Raw genomic sequence first — 19,973 nt, forward strand, 5'->3', positions numbered from 1 at the left:
CTTGGGTTAGGCTTACCTTGGTGGGGCTTTGCTCTCAAACGGATTGAAGGCTAATAAAAAAATTCCTTCAGTAGCACCTTAAAGACCAACTAAGTTTTTATTTTGGTATGAGCTTTCGTGTGCATGCACACTTCTTCAGATACCTTCTTCAGATTGAAGGCTATCAGAGATAAAACTTCCTTCTTGTTGGCCAAAAGCTTTCCAGCTAAGTGGATTATCCATTCGTTTTGTTCGTAGGTCTTGAAAAAGAACACATGGGAGAGGAAGAGGATGAACATAAGGAGGAGGAGGAGGAGGAGGAGGAGGAGGAGGAGGAGGTCTGTCTGTCTGTCTGCCTGTCCATCTGTTCTCTATGCATTTGGACACCTCTTGGGATATTGTTGCCCAATTAGGCATAACAGTATCTGAGATGAAGGAGTGGGTCTTCAGCTATGTTAAAATACCACTGGACAACACTGTGAATCAAGATGGTGGACCAAACCATTACTCAATCTGGCATGACAGTGCACAAGATAGAGGAGCAGGTTTTGGTCTACATTTGGGTACCACTGGACACTATTTGGAATCAAGATGGTGGGCCTTTCCAAATGGCACTGGTTTATTTTTGGCAGGGGGGCGTTCTTGGCATTCCTGCACTAACAGCAGCAGCAGCAGCAACAACAAATGATCAGAACTGTCTTGACCACTTCTTATAGAAGGCTTGTAAATTGCTGCAATAAGGTAATTAAATAAGACATGTGCATGTGTAGATCAGCCTTTGCCAATCTGGTGCTCCAGGGTGGATGACTTTGCAGAAGCCCCAAACCTCAGGACATAAATACAGAATACACCTCCTTCACTATCAAATAAACATGGCTCCAGAAGCAATTGTTGATTTGCCCTATTTAGAGGGAAGAACAGGGAATGCCTTCATACTACTGTTTTACTGGTTTGATGTATTTTATTTTCAATGATATTGGGTACTGTTTTTATCCTGTATGCCATTTGCGAGAATTTTATTTTAAATGGCTTGCAGTCACCATTAGTCCTACACAGAGTAGACCCACTGATAATAATGGGCACGACTAACTTAGATCTATTCATTGCAGTGGGTTTACTACAAGCTAGTTGAATATAACCTACCGTGTTTCTCATATTATAAGACATGTCTTATATTTATTTTTTCCTCAAAAAAACCCACTATGACTTATTTTCAAGGGATGTCTTATTTTTTTCCTCCTCCTCCTGCCGCGGCCGGCATTGCTGCTGCGCCTATCACTATGTCTTATTTTCGGGGTATGGCTTATATTCCTTGAATGCTTAAAATCTTGCTATGGCTTATTTTATGGGTATGTCTTAAAATATGAGAAACAGGGTAGCAAGTAATTTATAAATGTTTTCAATAAATAAATGAACAAACGAAACCAAGTGAGGATTCAAACCGAGATGCCCACAGTCCTGTTCCAAGTCTCTACCCTGCGTTGAGCCTCGCATCCCACTGAACAAAGGCAAAACTGAAACATGTAGGGCTCAGTGAGTGGGTAAAAAAAGAATATAGCACTGCAAATTGTACCTGGAAAGCTCTCTGGACCTCCTAATGAGTTTCAGGCACTGTAAATAAAAAGGGACCCTCCTACCCCAGGTTTTGTTTCTGCGTTGCCTGGTCCTCTGCAGGCAGATTTTATACTAAGCAAGCAGCAGGGGACAGTGTAGGAAAACAAAATCCAGCCATCCTATCTGCATGACCATGCCGAAGTTCAGAGGGTTACTCAGCATTTTGGGGCTATATACCAGTTACATATTTGTGACTCTTCTCCTCTGGGATAGGAGGGTCTCATGTAGATAGGAGATATTGGGTTCCGAGAGCCGCTGAAGCTCTTATTGGAATAGTTTGGGAGAAGCCTCTTTCAAAACAGCTCTGATGACCCTTTCCGTTTAAAATGGGACTCTGTGCCTCGGTCCCAAACTTTATTACGTTTTCTTATTTGATAGGCTTCAGGAATTGTTTTGAAGGCATTAGGGGAAGGGCTGTAGCTCAGTGGCAAAGCATCTGGTCCTTGGTCCAATCCCTGACAGCATCTCCACCTAAGGCTGGGAGAGACCCCTGCTGCCTTTGCATCTGGTCCCTCCCACATGTGGCCCCTGGAAAGCTGCCTAGGTGGGAATGCGGCCTCTGGTCTGGAAACAGGATATATATTGGAGGCACAAGAAGGAACCTCAAACACGGTTTTGTTTTGTTTTTTTTAAAGTTTTGGCGATCCTGCTTCTGGGGAGTCAGATAACAAACATTCTTGAGGCCGCACTAGCGATCCTGCTTCTGGGGAGTCAGATAACAAACATTCTTGAGGCCGCACTAGCCTTCCTGCATCTAGTGCCCTCCAGTTGTTTGGGACTACAAATCCCATCACCCTTAGCTTGTTTTGTTTTTTTTTAAAGTTTTGGCCATCCTGCTTCTGGGGAGTCAGATAACAAACATTCTTGAGGCCGCACTAGCCTTCCTGCATCTAGTGCCCTCCAGTTGTTTGGGACTACAAATCCCATCACCCTTAGCTTGTTTTGTTTTTTTTAAAGTTTTGGCCATCCTGCTTCTGGGGAGTAAGATAACAAACATTCTTGAGGCCGCACTAGCCTTCCTGCATCTAGTGCCCTCCAGTTGTTTGGGACTACAAATCCCATCACCCTTAGCCAGCAAAGAATCTGGGAAGTTTCCAGAGGTTGTGCCACCCTTTATTTATTTAAACCCCACAAGTAACTTGGGTGGTTCCCAACAGGTGGCTTACTCCAGAAACCACAGGCAAGTCTCTTTTAAGTGTTCCTGAGCCCAACTCATTGTCCCTGGGTTGGAGGGGATACAGCCACTATCAGCATTATCAAAGGCTATTGGTCTTCATTGTCTGAGTACTATGAGTGGACTTAGCTATTGTCCAGAACAAAGAAGGCATGGAGTCCCTGCTGTACAGCAGTTTTGCAATCTGCACAGGATAGGAAAATCCTTACCCTATAACTCTGCATACTTCAAAAGCCCTCTCTCCGCATGCACATTTCTGTATTAAGAAGTTTTAAGGTGATGCTCCCTGGCTTTGAGTCATTGTCCTTCCAAGTTGACTTAGCTCAAGACACACCCTGTGTTTGCAATGAATTCATAATCTACACGTCTGGCGTTTGTGAGCTCTGCTCTAACAGCTCCATTCTTTTCAACGGGGATTGCAGAGGAGAGCTTCCTTGTGGATTTCTCTGTGGGCATCTCTCCAGGATAAAGCAGGATTTAAAAGCAAACAAGCCCAACAGCAACTTAGGCCAGTATTATTCCAAACAGAAGCACCCCTGGCTGAAAGATGGTGCCTTATAAGCAGCCACTGAGATGGTCATTACATCATATGAAATGTATCAATTACATAACGAAAGGTGCTCATGGCTCCAATGCTTCGATTCATAGAGGAGGCATCCCACTGCCTCTCTGCATGATGCTTTCCTCCTTTGTCACAAGGAAGCACTCCCAGAAAAACTGATAACTGATAAGAGGGACACAACAGACGGACAACATAGGAAGCTGCCTTCTACTGAGTCATTGGTCTACCAAGCTCAGTATTGTCTACACTGACTGGCAGCAGCTCTCCAGGGTTTCAGGCAGCAGTCTATCCCAGCCCTAGATGCCATTGGGGACTGGACCTGGGGGTCTTCTGGATGCAAGACAGATGCTCTATAACCCAGCTATGGCCCATTCCCCAGGTCAGCTACCCTTGGCCTCAAAGGAATCTTCTTGGGGTACAAGCGTGTCACAAACCTCCAATTTAATTCAGGATCAAAAGCATATTATGGTTATTAGAAGAATAATGGGGAGGGGGGAATGTATGTTGAGGTATTTGGAAGTCACATTGATTCCTCTTCACTGCCGTGTACTCAGCATCAAATAGCTGCCTGATTTCTTCTGCAGAAAAGAGGAAGACCTGCAAGTGTGTAAGTGGACTGGCCACGTCTCTGCCAGCAACAAATGAAGGACACTAATTGAGAGCTACGGCTCTCACGGGAGGCCGAGACACTCAAAACAAAGAGTGGTTTATAAGAAGGAGAGAGAGAGAAATGAAGAGAGGATATTATATTTGGCTAATAAAATTATGGTAATAGAAGCCCTTTCTTGGGAAGCAGTGTTGCGTTATATGAAATACAATTAAAAGCACTTCTGGGGCAGCAATTAAGCAACCGTCTGCTAACAAATTGCTCCTTGGGGCCGGGCATCCCAGGACAAATCCTCAAGCGTCTGAAATTTCGGATGTGCCAGCTATTCAAACATGTGAAAAGTGAAGGGCCCTCAGTCAGCCATGACAGGCTTTGGGCCTAACTCCTTTCAACAGGATTGTGTGCTGCTCTGGTGGAAGTCTTGTCACTCGCCTCAAAAGGGGAAACTGTTTTCAGGAAGCCTGGACAAGAGAGTGTCGTATATCAAGCAGTGATGAGGTGTAAAGAGCAACCTGTCACAAGCCACACAATGGGATGGGAAAGGATCTTCTCCATCCACCTCCCGGCCCTCTTTGGCTTTCAGCAGCTTGTCAAGTGTTGGGTTGCCTCAGGTGTTCCAGCTGGCCCCATTCAGCAGCCCACAGTACCAGTGCCATCAACCTTGAAAGTTATTCTGCAGGCTGGGATGATAATAAAGGCCTGTCGAAAATATAAAAAAGGTGTCATGGGGATATGAACACCCAAAATAGTCCTATAGGACAGGACTTCCCAAACTGTGGTCCCCGGACCAACAGTGGTCTTTGAGCTTCATCCATGCCATGCCTGTGGATTTGTGGTTGAAGATGGGCAATAGCACATTCGTCGCTTAAGCATTCACCTTGATCTTTAACTGTGTTTTATTTCTTACTTATTGTACTTTAATGTACAGTGGTGCCTCGCTACCGTAGACGAATTTAATTCGTTCCACGGGTCTTTTCTTATAACGAAAAATTAGTCTAGCGAATCCCATAGGAATGCATTGAATTTTTTTTGCCCATAGGAACGCATCAATTGAATTTCAATGCATTCCTATGGGAAACCGCGATTCGCTAGACTAATTTTTCGCGAAACGAATTTGTCTAGTGAGGCAACCTCCACTAGAAAAAACCTTTCGTTAAGCGGAAATTTCGTTAAGCGAGGCACCACTGTATTTACAACTGGAGTTACAGGAACCACCCCACAAAATCTGGCAACAATACCTTAATAGTTGTCCAAATACAACTTTCCAAAATATAGAGCAGAAGAAAAAAGAAGAAGATGGGCCTCAATCCCACTGGTTTTGATAGTTCTTTTAATTTCCAAGGCCGTTTTGATTTGGGGGCCCAAAAATAAGCTGTGGCGATTCAGGTAGCTGCTTTTGAGCTGAGAAGGGAAGCTGTCAAATTGTGCCGCATCTATGGCTTCCTTCCTGAGCTGGGCATATCATTACAGAGTCTAGAGAAAGCATTGCACAGTGTGCGTATGTAACTGTGTCACTGAGCATGATCCCAAGTGAGCCTTGCATGCGGCTTTCTAGCATTTACATCCCTGAGTTCCTGCTTGTTATTCTAGTAAGTGAGAAGACTCTGCGGGTTAAAGCATCAGGGCCATTCTTCCTTCTTCAACTGCTGCTTGGCTTTTAGTTTAATGCCCTTGAACCTTCTGGTTTTTTGAGCGCCAAAACAGAGAGCAACACCATGAGGTACTCAGTATTTCTAAGATCAAGACTGACGCCCTGCAGAGTGGAGACAATGAGAAATGTGGACATCAGGGTCAGACGGGCTGCTGTGGCTTCCTATTGAAGCCACCATGAATACAGAAAACACTGGTCCTTCTGTGGCTAGTGAGGGCTATTGATGGCTACTAGCCATGACTGCAGTCATCTGCCTCCACAGCTGGAGGAAGTAATGCTTCTGAATACCAGTTGCTGGGAGGGGGAGAAGAGGCCTTCTGTGCTCAAATCCTGCTAGCACGTTTCACACAAGCAACTTGTTGGTCACTTGGTTGAGAGAAAGATGCTGGACTAGATGGGCCTGATCCAGCAGGCCCTCCTTATGTTTTTGTAAAAGAACAGGGGCCTCTTTGTTGAGATCTGCAGCTCTAATCAAAATCACTTTACACCCAATGGATGCTCTTTCAAAAAACTTCAGACTAGTGCAGGAGTAGCCAATATGGTGCCCTCCAGAGGCAGTTGGAGTGGCGAACACAAGCATGGCCAATTGTGAGGGATAATGGGGATTGTAGTCCAACAATGTTTGGGTGGCACCAGGTTGACTATCCCTGGACTAGAGCCTCATACCTGTGTTGGGCACGCACCTGGAATGCAGCAAACCACATGAGCCAGTCCAGGCGATAGTGGTAAGGACTTATGAGGCAGGGTCTCCTGTGTAGGTCCCCAGGTTTACACTTGAATTCATACTCTTCCCAAATAGCAGCAGGGTCGTTGGGATCCAGGCTGGACGTCCCTTGAATGATGACCTCGGTTCTGTCTTTGGTGATGCTGTTAAAAAGACATGTGGAATTATCCTCTGGGGTTTCGGGAAACCCCAATCCCAAATCTGAACTTGGGCAGCCTGCAGTTGCAAAAGCAGCCAGCGACTCCAAACAGAGCACAAAGACCAAATCTCATGGGGCATGTTTCAGAGGAGCGAAGAACAGAGAGGTTGTAGCATTCAAGCCCTGCTTGCGGGATTCCCATGGACATCTGGTGGACCACTGAAGGAAGGACCTGCTGGACTGAATATACCTTTTATTTGATCCAGCAGGGCTCCTTCTGTTAGCAGTGAGAGCTGGGAATGGAATGGCTATGTTCAGAGGCAGTTCATCTCAGACTAGTACATGCTGGGAGAAAATACTGAGGTAGAGGGACTGATGTTCTGACTCAGCATTTTGTGTTCAAGCAAAATGGTGTATATTTGACACACCATTGAAAAAGCCTGCAAAGACCCCATTGCACCCCTGCCCCATCCCATTTCACCCCTTTTGGGGTCACTCCCGCGTTTGCCGTGATGTGCACATGTGCGGTTGCACACATATCAGACACGCCTAAAACGGCTGCAGCCTGTACTTAAATCACCCCTTTATTAGAAACGGTGAGGACTGGATTCTTAGTTCAGTGGAAGAGCACATGCACAAGGCCCCAGGTTCGCAACTACCAGCATCTCCAGGTAGGGCTGGGAGAGTCCCCTGCCTGAAACCCTGGAAAGCTGTTGCCAATCAGTGCAGACAATACTGAACTAGATGGACCAATGGTCTGACTTGGTACAAGACAGCTTTCTCTGTAGTCTAAAACATCTGGAAGGCACCAGGCTGGGTGGGGAAGATGGTCCTCTGGCCGGATTCAACTAAGCCATCTCTTATTTTATTTGATCACTGTCTTCTGGCGAAAGAGCACAATCCTTGGGTCCAGTACTGGCTGGCTGCTGCTAACGGGGACCACCACTTAGAATTATCCCTACCTCCAGTTCAACAGATTCCCAGCCCCTGCCCCAGCCAAGGACCTCCCCCCGCCCCACCACTGTTGCTCAGTGAGCTGAGTTATGAGAGGTGGCCCACTGCCTGATGCTTACGAACACACTGTAAATCCAGGACACCAAATTACTAATAAAAAGCCCGTTCCTACTGTGCTATTCAAAATATGTCAGCCTTCACATAATCATATATTCATTATGAGCTGCAATCCTCTTTTTATTGGTTTACATAGGCTGGAATTACGAATGCATTTATAGCAGGGGTTTCATCGCATGCTCGCGGGGTTCTGGTAACTGTCGAAAGGGAAACGGTCAACCTGAAGAGGGAGGGAGGGAGTGAAGGAGTCAAGAAGGAGGAACAACAATGGCAGGACAATGCACCCCCACTCCTCCGAAGGAGCCAAGATAATTCAGGAGGTGTAAGAAGAGGCACAACGGTTACACCCCTTTCCAACTCATCGCCAAAGGCTCTTAATGATGTGGCAGAAAAGAGGCTGAGCTTTCGCAGGGCTATCCGGAGGGGACAACAGATTCTGGCAGGAGCTTCCCTGTAGTAGCAGGAGCTCGCTGGGAGGGAGGGAAAAGAGCTAACCTGAGGTGGGAGCGCCAAGACACACAAGGTTGTCGCAGCAGCTGGGGATGCACTGTGCCTTATGGTTAGTTTTGTTTTTAAAAGGATATCCGGATTCCACACCAAGAAAAGGTAACTTCTGCAAGAGTTTTCTTTTGGGGGGGGCAATTTCATCCTGGGGGCCACATTCACTTCCGGGAAACTTTCCGGGGGCCACATGCCAATGGTGGGTGGGGCCAGGGGCAAAAGCGGGCAGAACAAAGGGATGCGAGTTTTGCCTTTGTACAGTAAGCTGGCGTCTACACACATTCACATACCCATCCTCCTGCGGTCCTCCATCCAGGCAAGAAAGAAGCATTATACTCAATGGCACCTTCCAGTCAGGCAAACATATGTCAGTGTATGTTCTCACACTGGCCAAGCAGATGACTCAATGGGAAGCCCACAAGCAGGAGCTGAGCACAACAGCCGTGATTTGCAGCAACGGAGTTTCAGGGGCACACCGCCTCTGAGGCGGGAGAGAATATGTAGCCACGGTGGCAAGGAGCCACTGCTAGCCTTGCCCCCCACGCATTTGCCTAGCCCCTTTTTAAAAGCCCCTGAAGTTGGCCATCACTACCTCTGGTGCAGTTGAATGAGTACTTCTGTTTGTCCGCCCTGAATCTTCCAGCATTCAGCTTCATCAGATTACTGTGCCTTCCAGTATTATGAAACAGGAAGGGAAACTTCTCTGTGCCCACCTCCTTCATTCCATGCATAACTTCATACATCTCTTATCCTGTCCCTTTGCACTCGCCTTTCTTCCCAAATAATAGAATCATAGAACTGTAGAGCTGGAAGGGACCAGAAGGATCATCTAGTCCAACCCCCTGCAATGCAGGAATAGGCAGCTGTCACATGCAGGGATTGAACCTGCAACCTTGGCGTTTTCAGCACTACTCTCTAACCAACGGAGCTAACCTTTCCCCACAGGGGAGGTGGTGCAATCCCTTGGTGATTTTGGTTGCCCTTTCAAAGGCCACCTCTTTAAACCTCGCGGAAAATCTTACCTGTGCGTCCCTCCAAAACCCCTCTCCCCTCCCATGAGATCTGGAAGAGCACAAGTGGCAGGCAGACCCCAGGATTTAGCATCCCCTTTGACCCTAGTAGAGAGCCATACCTTCCAAAGGCCCCGTAGGTGTTGACTATCCTGAGAGGGTTGAAGGACGTGTTCATGACTTGTTGGGAGCTTAGCAGATTGATAACCACCGGGATGCTGAGGAAGGCAATCAGGATCCCAAAAGATAGGTTCACTCCCTTGCGGATGTAGCAGCCTGTGGAAAAGGTGAGGTGGAAACCGTAAGTGATATATTCTTGCATTGGGGATATATATTTAATGTGCTCCGGAATCAGCTTAGGACAGGGTTGGGAAACGTTTTCTGGCCCTAGTGCTTCATTCTCTCACGGACAACTTTCCAGGGGCTGCAGGCTAGCAGTCAGAGGAAGAGAGTGGGCACAGCATTGGGTGCATTCTTACCCCTGTATGTTGGCCACATTCCAGCCAGACTAGAGATCCAAGCAAGCAAGTTGGAGGCCTAAATTGCCACACTTTGGCCTGGGTCTGAGATTACTCACCCGCCTGGCTTGGGACGTTCTGTTGCTGGGGTGGGGAAGAAAGACACGACACCTCATGAGGGTCCCTGCACCGTACTAGCCCTGTGAGGATGCCAATCGTTTTCAAGATGGCAGGACTTCTGCACTGAGCCTCACACCGAGAATGGGCAAGCGTCAGACCTGCAGGATTTATACTTGGCTTTTGCTAGAACCTTGAGGTCCACCAATGGCTCAGAAGGGAGGGCGCTGAATTGAGGGAAACAGTGCCCCTCTCAGCAGGCACTGGCTTTCAGGAGCTCATACAGAGATGCCTACACACACACACACACACACACACACACACACACACACACACAGAGAGAGAGAGAGAGAGAGAGAGAGAGAGAGAGAGAGACAGAGACAGAGACAGAGAGAGAGAGACAGAGACAGAGACAGAGAGAGAGAGACAGAGACAGAGAGACAGAGACAGACAGCTAGAGACAGACAGAGAGATCTATGTTTCCTACTCAAGGTTTTCCGATTTCAGCAGGCTATTTCAGGCACTTTGTTGGTGCTATTGCCATTGCCAACTCTGGGTGCAAATGACCCAGAGTTCTAGGAGTAGTTCCTGCTCTCCCTTCTTCCTGATCAAGGCCATAGTGACTTAACAATTAAAGGACCAGAAGTTGTGATGTCTCAAATGACAACATTGCCCAACAGCTGAGCAGGATCCAAACACTCATTCACTCACATTTATGATTTCTGTCCCCCACTTCCCTCTCTCGTTCCCCTTCTTCCTGTCTCTGTTCTTTTTTCACCCCACAACTCTCTCTTCTCCTCCCATCGCAATGCTGAAATTCGGACTGCAAACTCCTCTGGTGTTTGTCCTTTCCCCCTTTTTTGGTTTGCTTATCTTGCTATATAGAGTGCAACACACACACACACACACACACACACACACACGGGTGCGCACCCCTGCAAGTGGTCTCTGGCAGGACAGTGACTTGGTAGATCAGAGAGTCTGGTTTCCTCCTGTCACTGTCCTGGGGTCCGTTTGTGACCTGGATCCCCCCCCCAGCCAATAAGAAAACAAGCATTTGCTCAACCTCCCCCTCCTCACCCCCAGCCCCCGCCTACAACATTGCGGGCCTCAGCCAATGGGCTGTGCCATATCTTTATGAAAATCTGCTTTTCTCTAAATAGTCTGGGAAGGGACTAAAAAGAAGAATGTCTAAAATGCTGCTTGGTTAACAACAAGTCCTAGGGTAGAGAAGCCATTTCTGGCTTGGGGAGAATTTTCTGTTCTTTCTTCTGGATGGCATTGAAATTAAGTATACACTTGGGGTCCATCTGAGAAGGGAGTTTTAGTCTGAAATACCAGGAGTGCCAACTTGAATAAAATATTGGGGGGGGGCAGGTAAGCCCCGCTCTGTGCAATTGATCACATGATGCGGTGAGAGAACGCCATTTGAATCACAATGCCCATCAACTGGGTGGGGTTTGATGTATTTCTAGATTGCAATGTTTGGCTGGTGAGATACCGCAATGTTGAAAACCTCACATTGCTCAGCCCTTTTTTGGACTACAACTCCCATCAGCCGCAGCCAACATGGCAGATGGGAGTTGTAGTCCAAAACATTGGCCGGGGGTGGGGAGCAGTTTGCCAAAGGCAAAGGCTGGTTTTTCTTTTATTTATTTTATATGCATCAACCGAACCAGGGAAGTAGGTTGGCAGCATCCCCAAAAGACTAAGACACAGCTGTACCTTTGCAAATGGCCACCGGAAAGGAAACTGAAGCTACTGAGAATCGGACAAATAAGCAAAACCGACCCTTGCTGCATCCTGCTGCTTTTCGAAAAGATGGATAAATAAATAAATAAATAAATAAACGACTAGTACGGAGAGTTCTTCTTTTCCATCTCTGCAGGGAAGCAATGCTTGTTTAAGCCTTTCTGCTGCCCTGATAAACTGTTTAGTCTGAGAATATTTTGAGAGCAGTTTTTCATTGAAATGGGAGGTCTGGACCCCTGGGAAAGCGGGCGGGTATTTCAGAAAAGCCAGGATTCGTTACGTTGCACAGAAACAAAACAGGAGAGAGAAACTTGGTCAATGTAAAGATGAGCACATTCCTGGGACTCGGACATCTCATGCTGATCCCCCGCCCCAAGTCTGCCTGGGGATTGCCGGGTTGAGGTGTCTTTTGTGCAGGAGAGCTGACCCTGGCCAGCTTTTACACAACTTGGCAGAGGAGGCAGGGTGGCAGAGACAGCAGGTCAGAGCCAAGGTCACCCAATGAGCTTCATGGGTGAGTGGGGATTTGAACCCTGGTCTCCTAGGTCCCAGTCTAGCACTCCAACCACTACACACCTGTCTGTCTGTCTCTGTATAGAGAGAGTGTGGTACAGTAGTTGGACTGTGACCTGGGAGACAAGGGTACACATCCCCACTCAGCCATGAAGCTCACTCGTTGACCTTGGGCCAGTCGCCGTCTCATAGCCTAATATACCTCACAGGGTTGTTGTGAGGATTAAATGAAAAGAGGGACAGCCATGTACACCACCCTGAGAATCTTGGAGGGAAAGGTGGGATTAATAATAATAATAATAATAATAATAATAATAATAATAATTTATTATTTATACCCCACCCATCTGGCTGGGTTTCCCCAGCCACTCTGGGCGGCTTCCAACAGAAATATTAAAATACACTAATTTCTTAAAGGTTAAAAGCTTCCCTAAACAGGGCTGCCTTCAGATGTCCTCTAAAAGTCTGGTAGTTATTTTTCTTTTTGACATCTGGTGGGAGGGCGTTCCACAGGGCAGGTGCCACTACCGAGAAGGCCCTCTGCCTGGTTCCCTGTAACTTGGCTTCTCGCAGCGAGGGAACCGCCAGAAGGCCCTCGGCTCTGGACCCCAGTATCCGGGCAGAACGATGGAGGTGGAGACACAAGATGTGTGTATAATGCAGGCATCCCCAAACTGTGGCCCTCCAGATGTTTTGGCCTACAACTCCCATGATCCCTAGCTAACAGGACCAGTGGTTGGGGAAGATGTGAATTGTAGTCCAAAACATCTGGAGGGCCAAAGTTTGGGGGTGCCTGGTATACTGCAATCCTGAGGGCTGGAAACTTAAAACCAACCAACCAACCAACCAAATAGAATACTATTGTTGCAGCCATACAGCATTCCCAGACCCTGGCAAAATAGGACATTGTCCCTGCAGCAATAAATAACTATTATTATTTATATCAAATGCTAGTCCTTCTCAGAGTAGATGCATTGAAATGAATGAGCATTACTAACTTAGTTTCTTTAATTTCAATGGGTGTACTCTGAGTAGCGCTTCGTTGGGCTGGCCGCCGTCTCCCAGCCTAACCTACCTCACAGGTTTGTTAGGATAAACACAGGTGGCAAAGGTTTGTGTGTCTGTGTGTTCCCATCAGATGCAACCAACGTATTGCTTCAGTCCAAGAAGGACTCACCGCACCGCAAGGGCTCCGTCTTCCCCTCTGCCTCTCCGGTTTGCATCTCTTGCACTCTGGCCTTCAGGCCTTGTTCTTTGGAGCTGAAAAGGAACCCCAGGGCAGCATCGTCGAAGCAGGCAATGCTTGGCACGATGGTCAGCCAGTTAAGGAAGCTCAAGTTCCCGCTCACGATGAGGAGCACCTAAGGGCAAAAAAGAGGTGGTGGCCAGCTTGTGGTCAGGAGGAGACTTGTGCTTGCTTCTCAATGCATTGCAGTGCCTGGCTGGTTACAGGTGCTAAGCAAACAGTAAGAGGGGCCTCAGGAGCTGCCTTACACCCAACCAAGTCCTTGGCCTACCTAACTCAGTGTTGTCTACCGGCAGCAGCTCTCCAGAGTTTCAGGGGTGGGACTTTCCCAGCCCTACCTGGAGATGCCACTGAGGCTTGAACCTGGGACCCTCTGCATGCCAAATAGTTGCTAAACCACTGAGCCACGGCCCTTTCCCAAATACCATATTTTTCAGTGTATAAGACAATGCTTTTTGCTTTTTTTAAAAAAGGCAAAAATTGGGTGCCGTCTTATACACAGATAGTGAATGCAGAGAGGGGACGTGCGATTAATGGCAGCAGCAAGCAGGAGATTGGCAGCGGCCATTGGGTGGGTGATTGGTGGCTGCGGCAAAGGCCTGCTGCCGATTGGTGGCTGCGGCAAGTGGCCCGGTGGGCTGTTGGGGGCGGCGAGTGGGCAGAAAATTGGCGGCTGTGGCGAGGTGTGCGATCAGCAATGGCGGGCAAGCGATTGGTGGAAGTGACCTCCCCACCCCCCCAAAAATGCTCAACAACTTAATTTCTTAATTTTGGGTTAGAAAAATAGGGGGTCGTCTTATACACAGGGGCGTCTTATACATGGAAAAATACGGTTGGTAATAAAATAAAATATATTTAAGTATTTATTTATTAGAATGCTGTATTTACGTACAGCTGCAAAGCTAAGCAGGGTCCAGTATGGTTTCACACTGGATGGGAGAAGCGTGTGTTGAGATTCCTGCATTGCAGGGGATATGAGTAGATGACCCTCAGGAGTCCCTTCTGGTTCTGCAATTCTATTATTCCTCTTTACAAAAATGGAATAAAATGCCTGGGTGGTGTACAGAATGCATTAATAGCAACCAGAGATTCAAACTCAAAGTCACGAGAATCCACATTGGAAAACAGGTGCTTTGTCATTGCCATCATTATTGCATCACTTAAAAGAGAGGGAGGGGAAGGATGATGCACGCTGTTAGTTTGGGTCTTTGGCCACTATTCCCCCCCCCAAAAAAAATCCTGCATATGAAGCAGTCCACTTCATTAACATTTCTCACTTCTGCTCAATTGCATTCCTGCACCGCCACCCCACTTTCCAATATTGAGGCAATTTGAAGAAAATTATTCCCCGAGTTGCCCCTCTGACACAGGATCACCTTACTACTTTATACGTAGTAACTGGGTGGTCTGTTCTGTTTTCCTTTCCTTTCCTTCTTTTTTGCTTTATTGCTTGGGAGATTGAAAAAGAAGAATCTCATTTCTAACAGCTGTAGTGTGTGTGTGTGTAAAATCAAATAAATAAATAAATAATCACAGGATTCAAAATCTGGCCTCTGAGGTTTTGACATGAGGGTGGTATTATGAACCTGTCAAACATACGGTTCTTCAGCCTGGGGCAAGCAGGTCTTTGGAGGGGTAACGGAGAATTAAGAAAAACGCAAGCGGAATCTCTCTGGAACAGGCTGTAGGTGTTAGTTCGGGGACAGGGAAGCTGTTGCCCTCCACTTCTTTTCTGACTTCCATTCCGACCAACCCTGGCCAGCCTGCCTAATGGTCAGGGGGTGACGGAAACTGTTGTCCAGCAACCTCTGGGCGCTCAGAAGCTCTCCAGTCCTGGCCCAGAAGCACTGTCTTTTCCTCACATCAAGGCATCATTTGCAAGCCTGGTGGGCTTTCTGATGCTTAGGACTACAACTCCCATCAGCCCCAGCCAGCATGAGCATGTGATGCTGGGGCTGCTGGGAGCTGTAGTCTGAAACATCTGGAGAGCATCAGGTTGGTGAAGGCTGCCTTAAAACCAAGAGCTGCTCCCCCCACATCCCAAGCCTGCTCCTGAATCCTGAAGGTTTTCTTTTATTAAGGCACAGTATTAATCACAGTAATTGGGTAGGAACGGTAAGGTTATAAAACTACAGAATGTCTAATGAGCAAAAGCCTGAAATGAGGAGCTGGGACCTCTTTTTTTTAATCTAATAATGTCAGTTTTATGGATTATGACTGGAGTTTTATGAAGTGCGATATGAAATACTGTGGATTCATGGCTCTCGCTGGATTAATTTGGGTGGGGGGGGGTGAGAGTGGTTTCCCTCCTTCAGCCCCCCAAACAATTATTCCTTGTGTTTCTCTCCCCTTAGCCCTGGCAAGGGAGCCCAAATGCTAGGAAATGGGGCAGGTACCGTCAGAAATCTTTTACAGGTCCGTACATGGTTTGAACCCTAATTGCAGATCATTATAGGCACTTGGTAGGTACCAGCCAGAACCTCATAATCTCTGCCAGACAGTATATCCTTCCAGAAGGAGCTGTAACAACAACTTGCAAACTGTTCCAGCGCACAGACCAGGGCTGGCTATTAGTGTGTGGGCTAGAAGGCACCACAGGGGCAACAGAGTGCCCTGGAAACTATGAGGAAAGGCCCTAGCTCAGTGGTAGAGCACCTGCTTTGCATGCAGAAGGTCTCAGGTTCAATCTCACAGCCAGGTAGGCCTGTGAGAGAGCCACTGCCGGTCAGCGTATTATTATTAGAATCATAGAACTGGTCAGTTAGAAGGGACCCTGAGAATCATCTAGTCCAACCCCCTGCAATGCAGAAATATGCAGCTGTCCCATATGGGGATCGAACATGCAACCTTGGCATTATCAGCACCAGGCTCTAACCAACTGAGCTATCCAGGTAGATAGTACTGAGCCAGTGGTATGAGACAGCTTCCTCTGTTCCTATTCAATCAGCTGTTCCTTCATAATCGTGAGTACTAGAACGCAGGTAGGGTTGTGAAAACCTGACTGAAACCCTGGAGATGCTGCCAAGGCAGAATTGACCCAGTGGTCTGACTCAGTTTTAAGACAGCTTTCTCTTGAATCAACCCTTCATTCCGATCCACGAGAACTAGAATCTTACTTTATATTTATGGAAAGGGTCGCGACTCAGTTGTACAGCACCTGCTTTTGCATGTAGAAAGTCCCAGGCACAACACCCGGCATCTCCAGGAAAGACCCCTGCTGGAAACCCCCTGAAAGCTGCTGCCAGTCAGTGTGGACACTACTGAGCTACTGTAGGTGGACCAATGGCTCAATGTAAGGCAGCTTCCGATGTCCCTACCCACTGTAACCACACAGCCTAGTTGCCCCGTGTGCCATTTACGGGTCACATCATCGAAAATGTTAAAACTGCTTAGATTTTTTTGGGGGGGGGTGTGGAATCATAGAATTGTAGAGTTGGAAGTTACTTGTCATTTTTAAAAACTGAACAGGGAGTGCCTAATTCAGATGACTTGGAGGGTAAAGCTCCCCTGTTGTTGTTGTTGATGATGATGATCTGCCCTTTTTTACCCCAAGGTCCCAGGCATGGTCACAACAATGAAAACACAATATTTAAAAGCAGGTTCAGTGTGGAAGGGGGTACTGAGGGTCCCTGTGTGTGTCCCCCCCCCCGGCCGCCGAGTGGGTTGGTTGGTGCACTTTCCAAATCAGGGCCTTCCTCTCAGCAATGCTAGGATCCTGAGGCAACAGCCATGACATCAGGGACTTCATTGCCTCCCAAAAAACCTACCAATATTTGTTCTTCCAGGTCCTCTGGGACGGAAGGCGTTAAGGGCAGGTTCCTAGATTGCTCATTAGGAAGGAGACGGTGAGCAAGAGGTAACCCCCCCTCTGCTCGGGGTGACAGAAAGTAGTTCTTGGAAAAACCACAACACGTTGAGTTCTCTATTGCACACGGGACAGCAAAGGAGTTTCCAAGGAGTAATTCAAGCCAGTGACAGGCTGTGGAAAGCAGTGGGCAATCCGGGGGCAGCCTCCCGAACTTTTACAAGTGCATACTAGATATATTATCTTACCAGGCGAGGTGAACCCTGTTGATGCCTAGCCAAGTCAGTTCCAGGAATTTATAGGCGTTTAGGTTGGGTTTTTTTTTAAAGAAGAAAAAGAAAAAAGAAAGCAGAAAGGGGAAAAAGAAAAAGGGAGAGGGGAAGAGAGAGAGAGAAGTCTCCCCTTTAAAAAACAAGAAGTTAAAGGAAATTTATTGCCCTGTCAAAAGCAGGGCTCTTAACCCAAACTCAGCACTTGGGTATCCAGTTTCCATCTTTGGCTGCACTTGCTGACACCCGCCTGCCTTGCTTTTCGCCAACCGCGCGCCAGCCTGGGCCAGAAGAAATGTACACATTGCCTCAGATGGAGCAGCAGCACCAAAGGTGTCAAAATGTAAAGAGAGTCAACCCACAGAAAGCAGGTGGGAAGGCTGCCACGGGAAGAGGATATGGGAGCGTTGCAGGGCTCATGCACAGAAACCCTCACAGCAGAGGTTGTGACTCCTGGAAAATCCCTTTCCTCCTCGATATAGCGAAGGAAACCCCACGACTGGGTGGGGCCACCAAGTCCTAAATTTCCTGAATGGAATCACATTCCGCTTTTTTGGAATTAACGGTGCTCAAGCGGGCTGATATCAGATGGTGAGATAAGCTGGCGCTATTATCATCCCAGGAAAATCATGATATACAGGTGCAGCCTTTCTCAACCTTGGGTCCCCAGATATTGTTGGACTACAACTCCCATCTTCCCTAGCAAGCAGAGCCCGTGGTCAGAGATGATGGGAGTTGTAGTCCAACAACGTTTTGGGATCAAAGTTTGAGAAAGGCTGTACTGGTGGGTTAAGCCCACTTTTGATATGTTATTACTTAACTTATTTTTTTACCTTAACCATCATCACCACCACCACCACACATTTAACAATATTTATATGCCACTCAACCATCAAAAAACCTCTAGGTGGTCTATACACAAAAATGTACATTAAAATCACCAGTAAAATCAGATGTTAAAAACAAGTTATTCTTGAAAACCCCTGAAAAAATAAAAACAGGAGTCTTGAAATATGCCTTATAAAACAAAATTACGTGTTAAAATACATGCAATAGAACCACACAATTGTACAGCTGCAAGGGCCCCCAAGGGTCACCTAGAATGCAGGAGTGTCAAATTTATGTGTCAAGATAGACTTGCTAAAACTTTTTCCCTTAAAGCAGGTGCTGAAAACTGCATAGCAAAGATGCTGGCCTAATATAAAAGGGCAGGGAGTTCCAAAGTGTAGGTGGTGCCACATAGAAGAGTGGCTTCATTGCATTATATGACGCCTGTAAAACTGCCAGTTCTAAGGATTGAAAGGGATGAGCTGTAAATGTGTAAATTTGCTCCCTAAATCATGCACAAGCAGATCATACAAAAGTAGTAGAATGTAAAATACGCAATCAAAACTGGAACCCAAGAGATTCTTTCGCAGCCGGATCTTAACCCCCTTTACTCAGAAATAAGTAGGACAGTGGTTCTCAAACTTTTTTTCCAGTGGGCCACACTTTCAGAATAAAATTTGCTTGTGCCACACCAATTTTTAAAGTGATAAGAAATACACTGGAAAACAAAAAGAAACGATTCCTAGCAGCGCTTGATTTATAACACAGAACACAACTACTTTATAATATGATCACAGGGCATCCAGAAAGTATGCAGCTACATAAGAACACGACTCATTCTCAAAATATAATACTGATCGTCTTTGAATCTTCCTGCCCCACTTGCCATACTCTCCTGTCACACCAGTGTGGTACACCACACCCTGAAGACTTGCTCTCTGGGGGCAGGAGCAAAGCAGGGCAGACCCACTGCTTGTCTCCTGGAAATGTCGGCCAAGTTACGATCATATCTGGGTCAAAGGTTGGGGAAGCAATTTTACTTGGGTGGAACTAAAGCAAAATCTTGATTAGCTTTTAATCAAACACAGGACAAGAAGATGGGGGGGGAAAACCTGGAAGTCTTGGAGGTCATCCCAACCCACAAGTGGTTGTTATCCAAGTCTGTTGGTATTACCAGTTATAGAGCAAAAACCACCATCTGAGCAATTGGGATTCATATTCCAGTCCAGAAACCAGTAATTACCGAGTTACCAGCAAAATTTTGCCCCAGAGCAAGAGCCACAGCAAATCCGCAAATCCAGCCAGAGGAGAGATGTGCGACAGCATTCAAGGGAAGTTTAAAGGACTTCGCCTGGGTGAACCAAACGTTGAATGCCCTTGTGGCAACAATGCATTTCTCACTTCTGCCACAGTAAAAAAACAAAAGTCCTTCCTGGGCAAAAGTGAAAAGATGATGTAGTTATAGCCACTAACTTGGATGACTTTAAATGGGGATCGGACAAATTGATGGAGGATAAAAACTGAAGAAGGGTCCTGTTGGATGAGGCCAATGGCCCATCTTGTCCAACATCCTTTTCTCACAGTGGCCAACCAGATGCCCCAGTGGGAAGCCCACAACATGGACCAGGGCACAAAAGCAACTCTCTTGTTCTGAAGCACACTGTCTCCAGATGTAGAGGCAGAGTATAGCCATTGTGGCTAGTAGCCGTGGATAGCCTTCTCCTCCACGAATTTGTCTAATCCTGTTTCGAAGCCATCCAAGTTGGTGGTCATCAGTGCCTCCTGTTGGCATTCCAGAGTTTAATTCTGTGCTGCTTGGTGAAGTGTTTTCTTTTATCTGTCCTGACTCTCCCAACATTCAGATTCATTGGATCTCCACAAGGACTACTGACCCTGATGGCTATGTCCTGCCTCCACTGTTGGAGGCAGCAAGGTTTCTGAATACCAGCTGCT

At 47.0% G+C, this 19,973-nt stretch overlaps 1 protein-coding gene across 3 annotated transcripts in view; it reads right to left on the reverse strand.

The window, feature by feature from the left end:
- LMF1 (lipase maturation factor 1) overlaps positions 1-19,973 on the reverse strand; it is a 118,553-nt gene that overhangs the window by 7,369 nt on the left and 91,211 nt on the right. For all 3 annotated transcript variants that reach the window (XR_009558543.1, XM_060282627.1, XM_060282626.1), the window contains 5 exons: positions 13,050-13,233; positions 9,155-9,308; positions 6,271-6,454; positions 160-239; positions 17-49 (listed from right to left, as the gene is read on the reverse strand). Coding sequence is in view for 2 of the 3 variants with exons in the window: in XM_060282627.1 (XP_060138610.1) it covers positions 17-49; positions 160-239; positions 6,271-6,454; positions 9,155-9,308; positions 13,050-13,233 (635 nt within the window). In the remaining variant the exon portion in view is untranslated. The remainder of the gene's footprint in view (positions 1-16; positions 50-159; positions 240-6,270; positions 6,455-9,154; positions 9,309-13,049; positions 13,234-19,973) is intronic.

This window comes from Zootoca vivipara, chromosome 14 (assembly GCF_963506605.1).
Source record: "Zootoca vivipara chromosome 14, rZooViv1.1, whole genome shotgun sequence".
Taxonomy (NCBI): domain Eukaryota; kingdom Metazoa; phylum Chordata; class Lepidosauria; order Squamata; family Lacertidae; genus Zootoca; species Zootoca vivipara.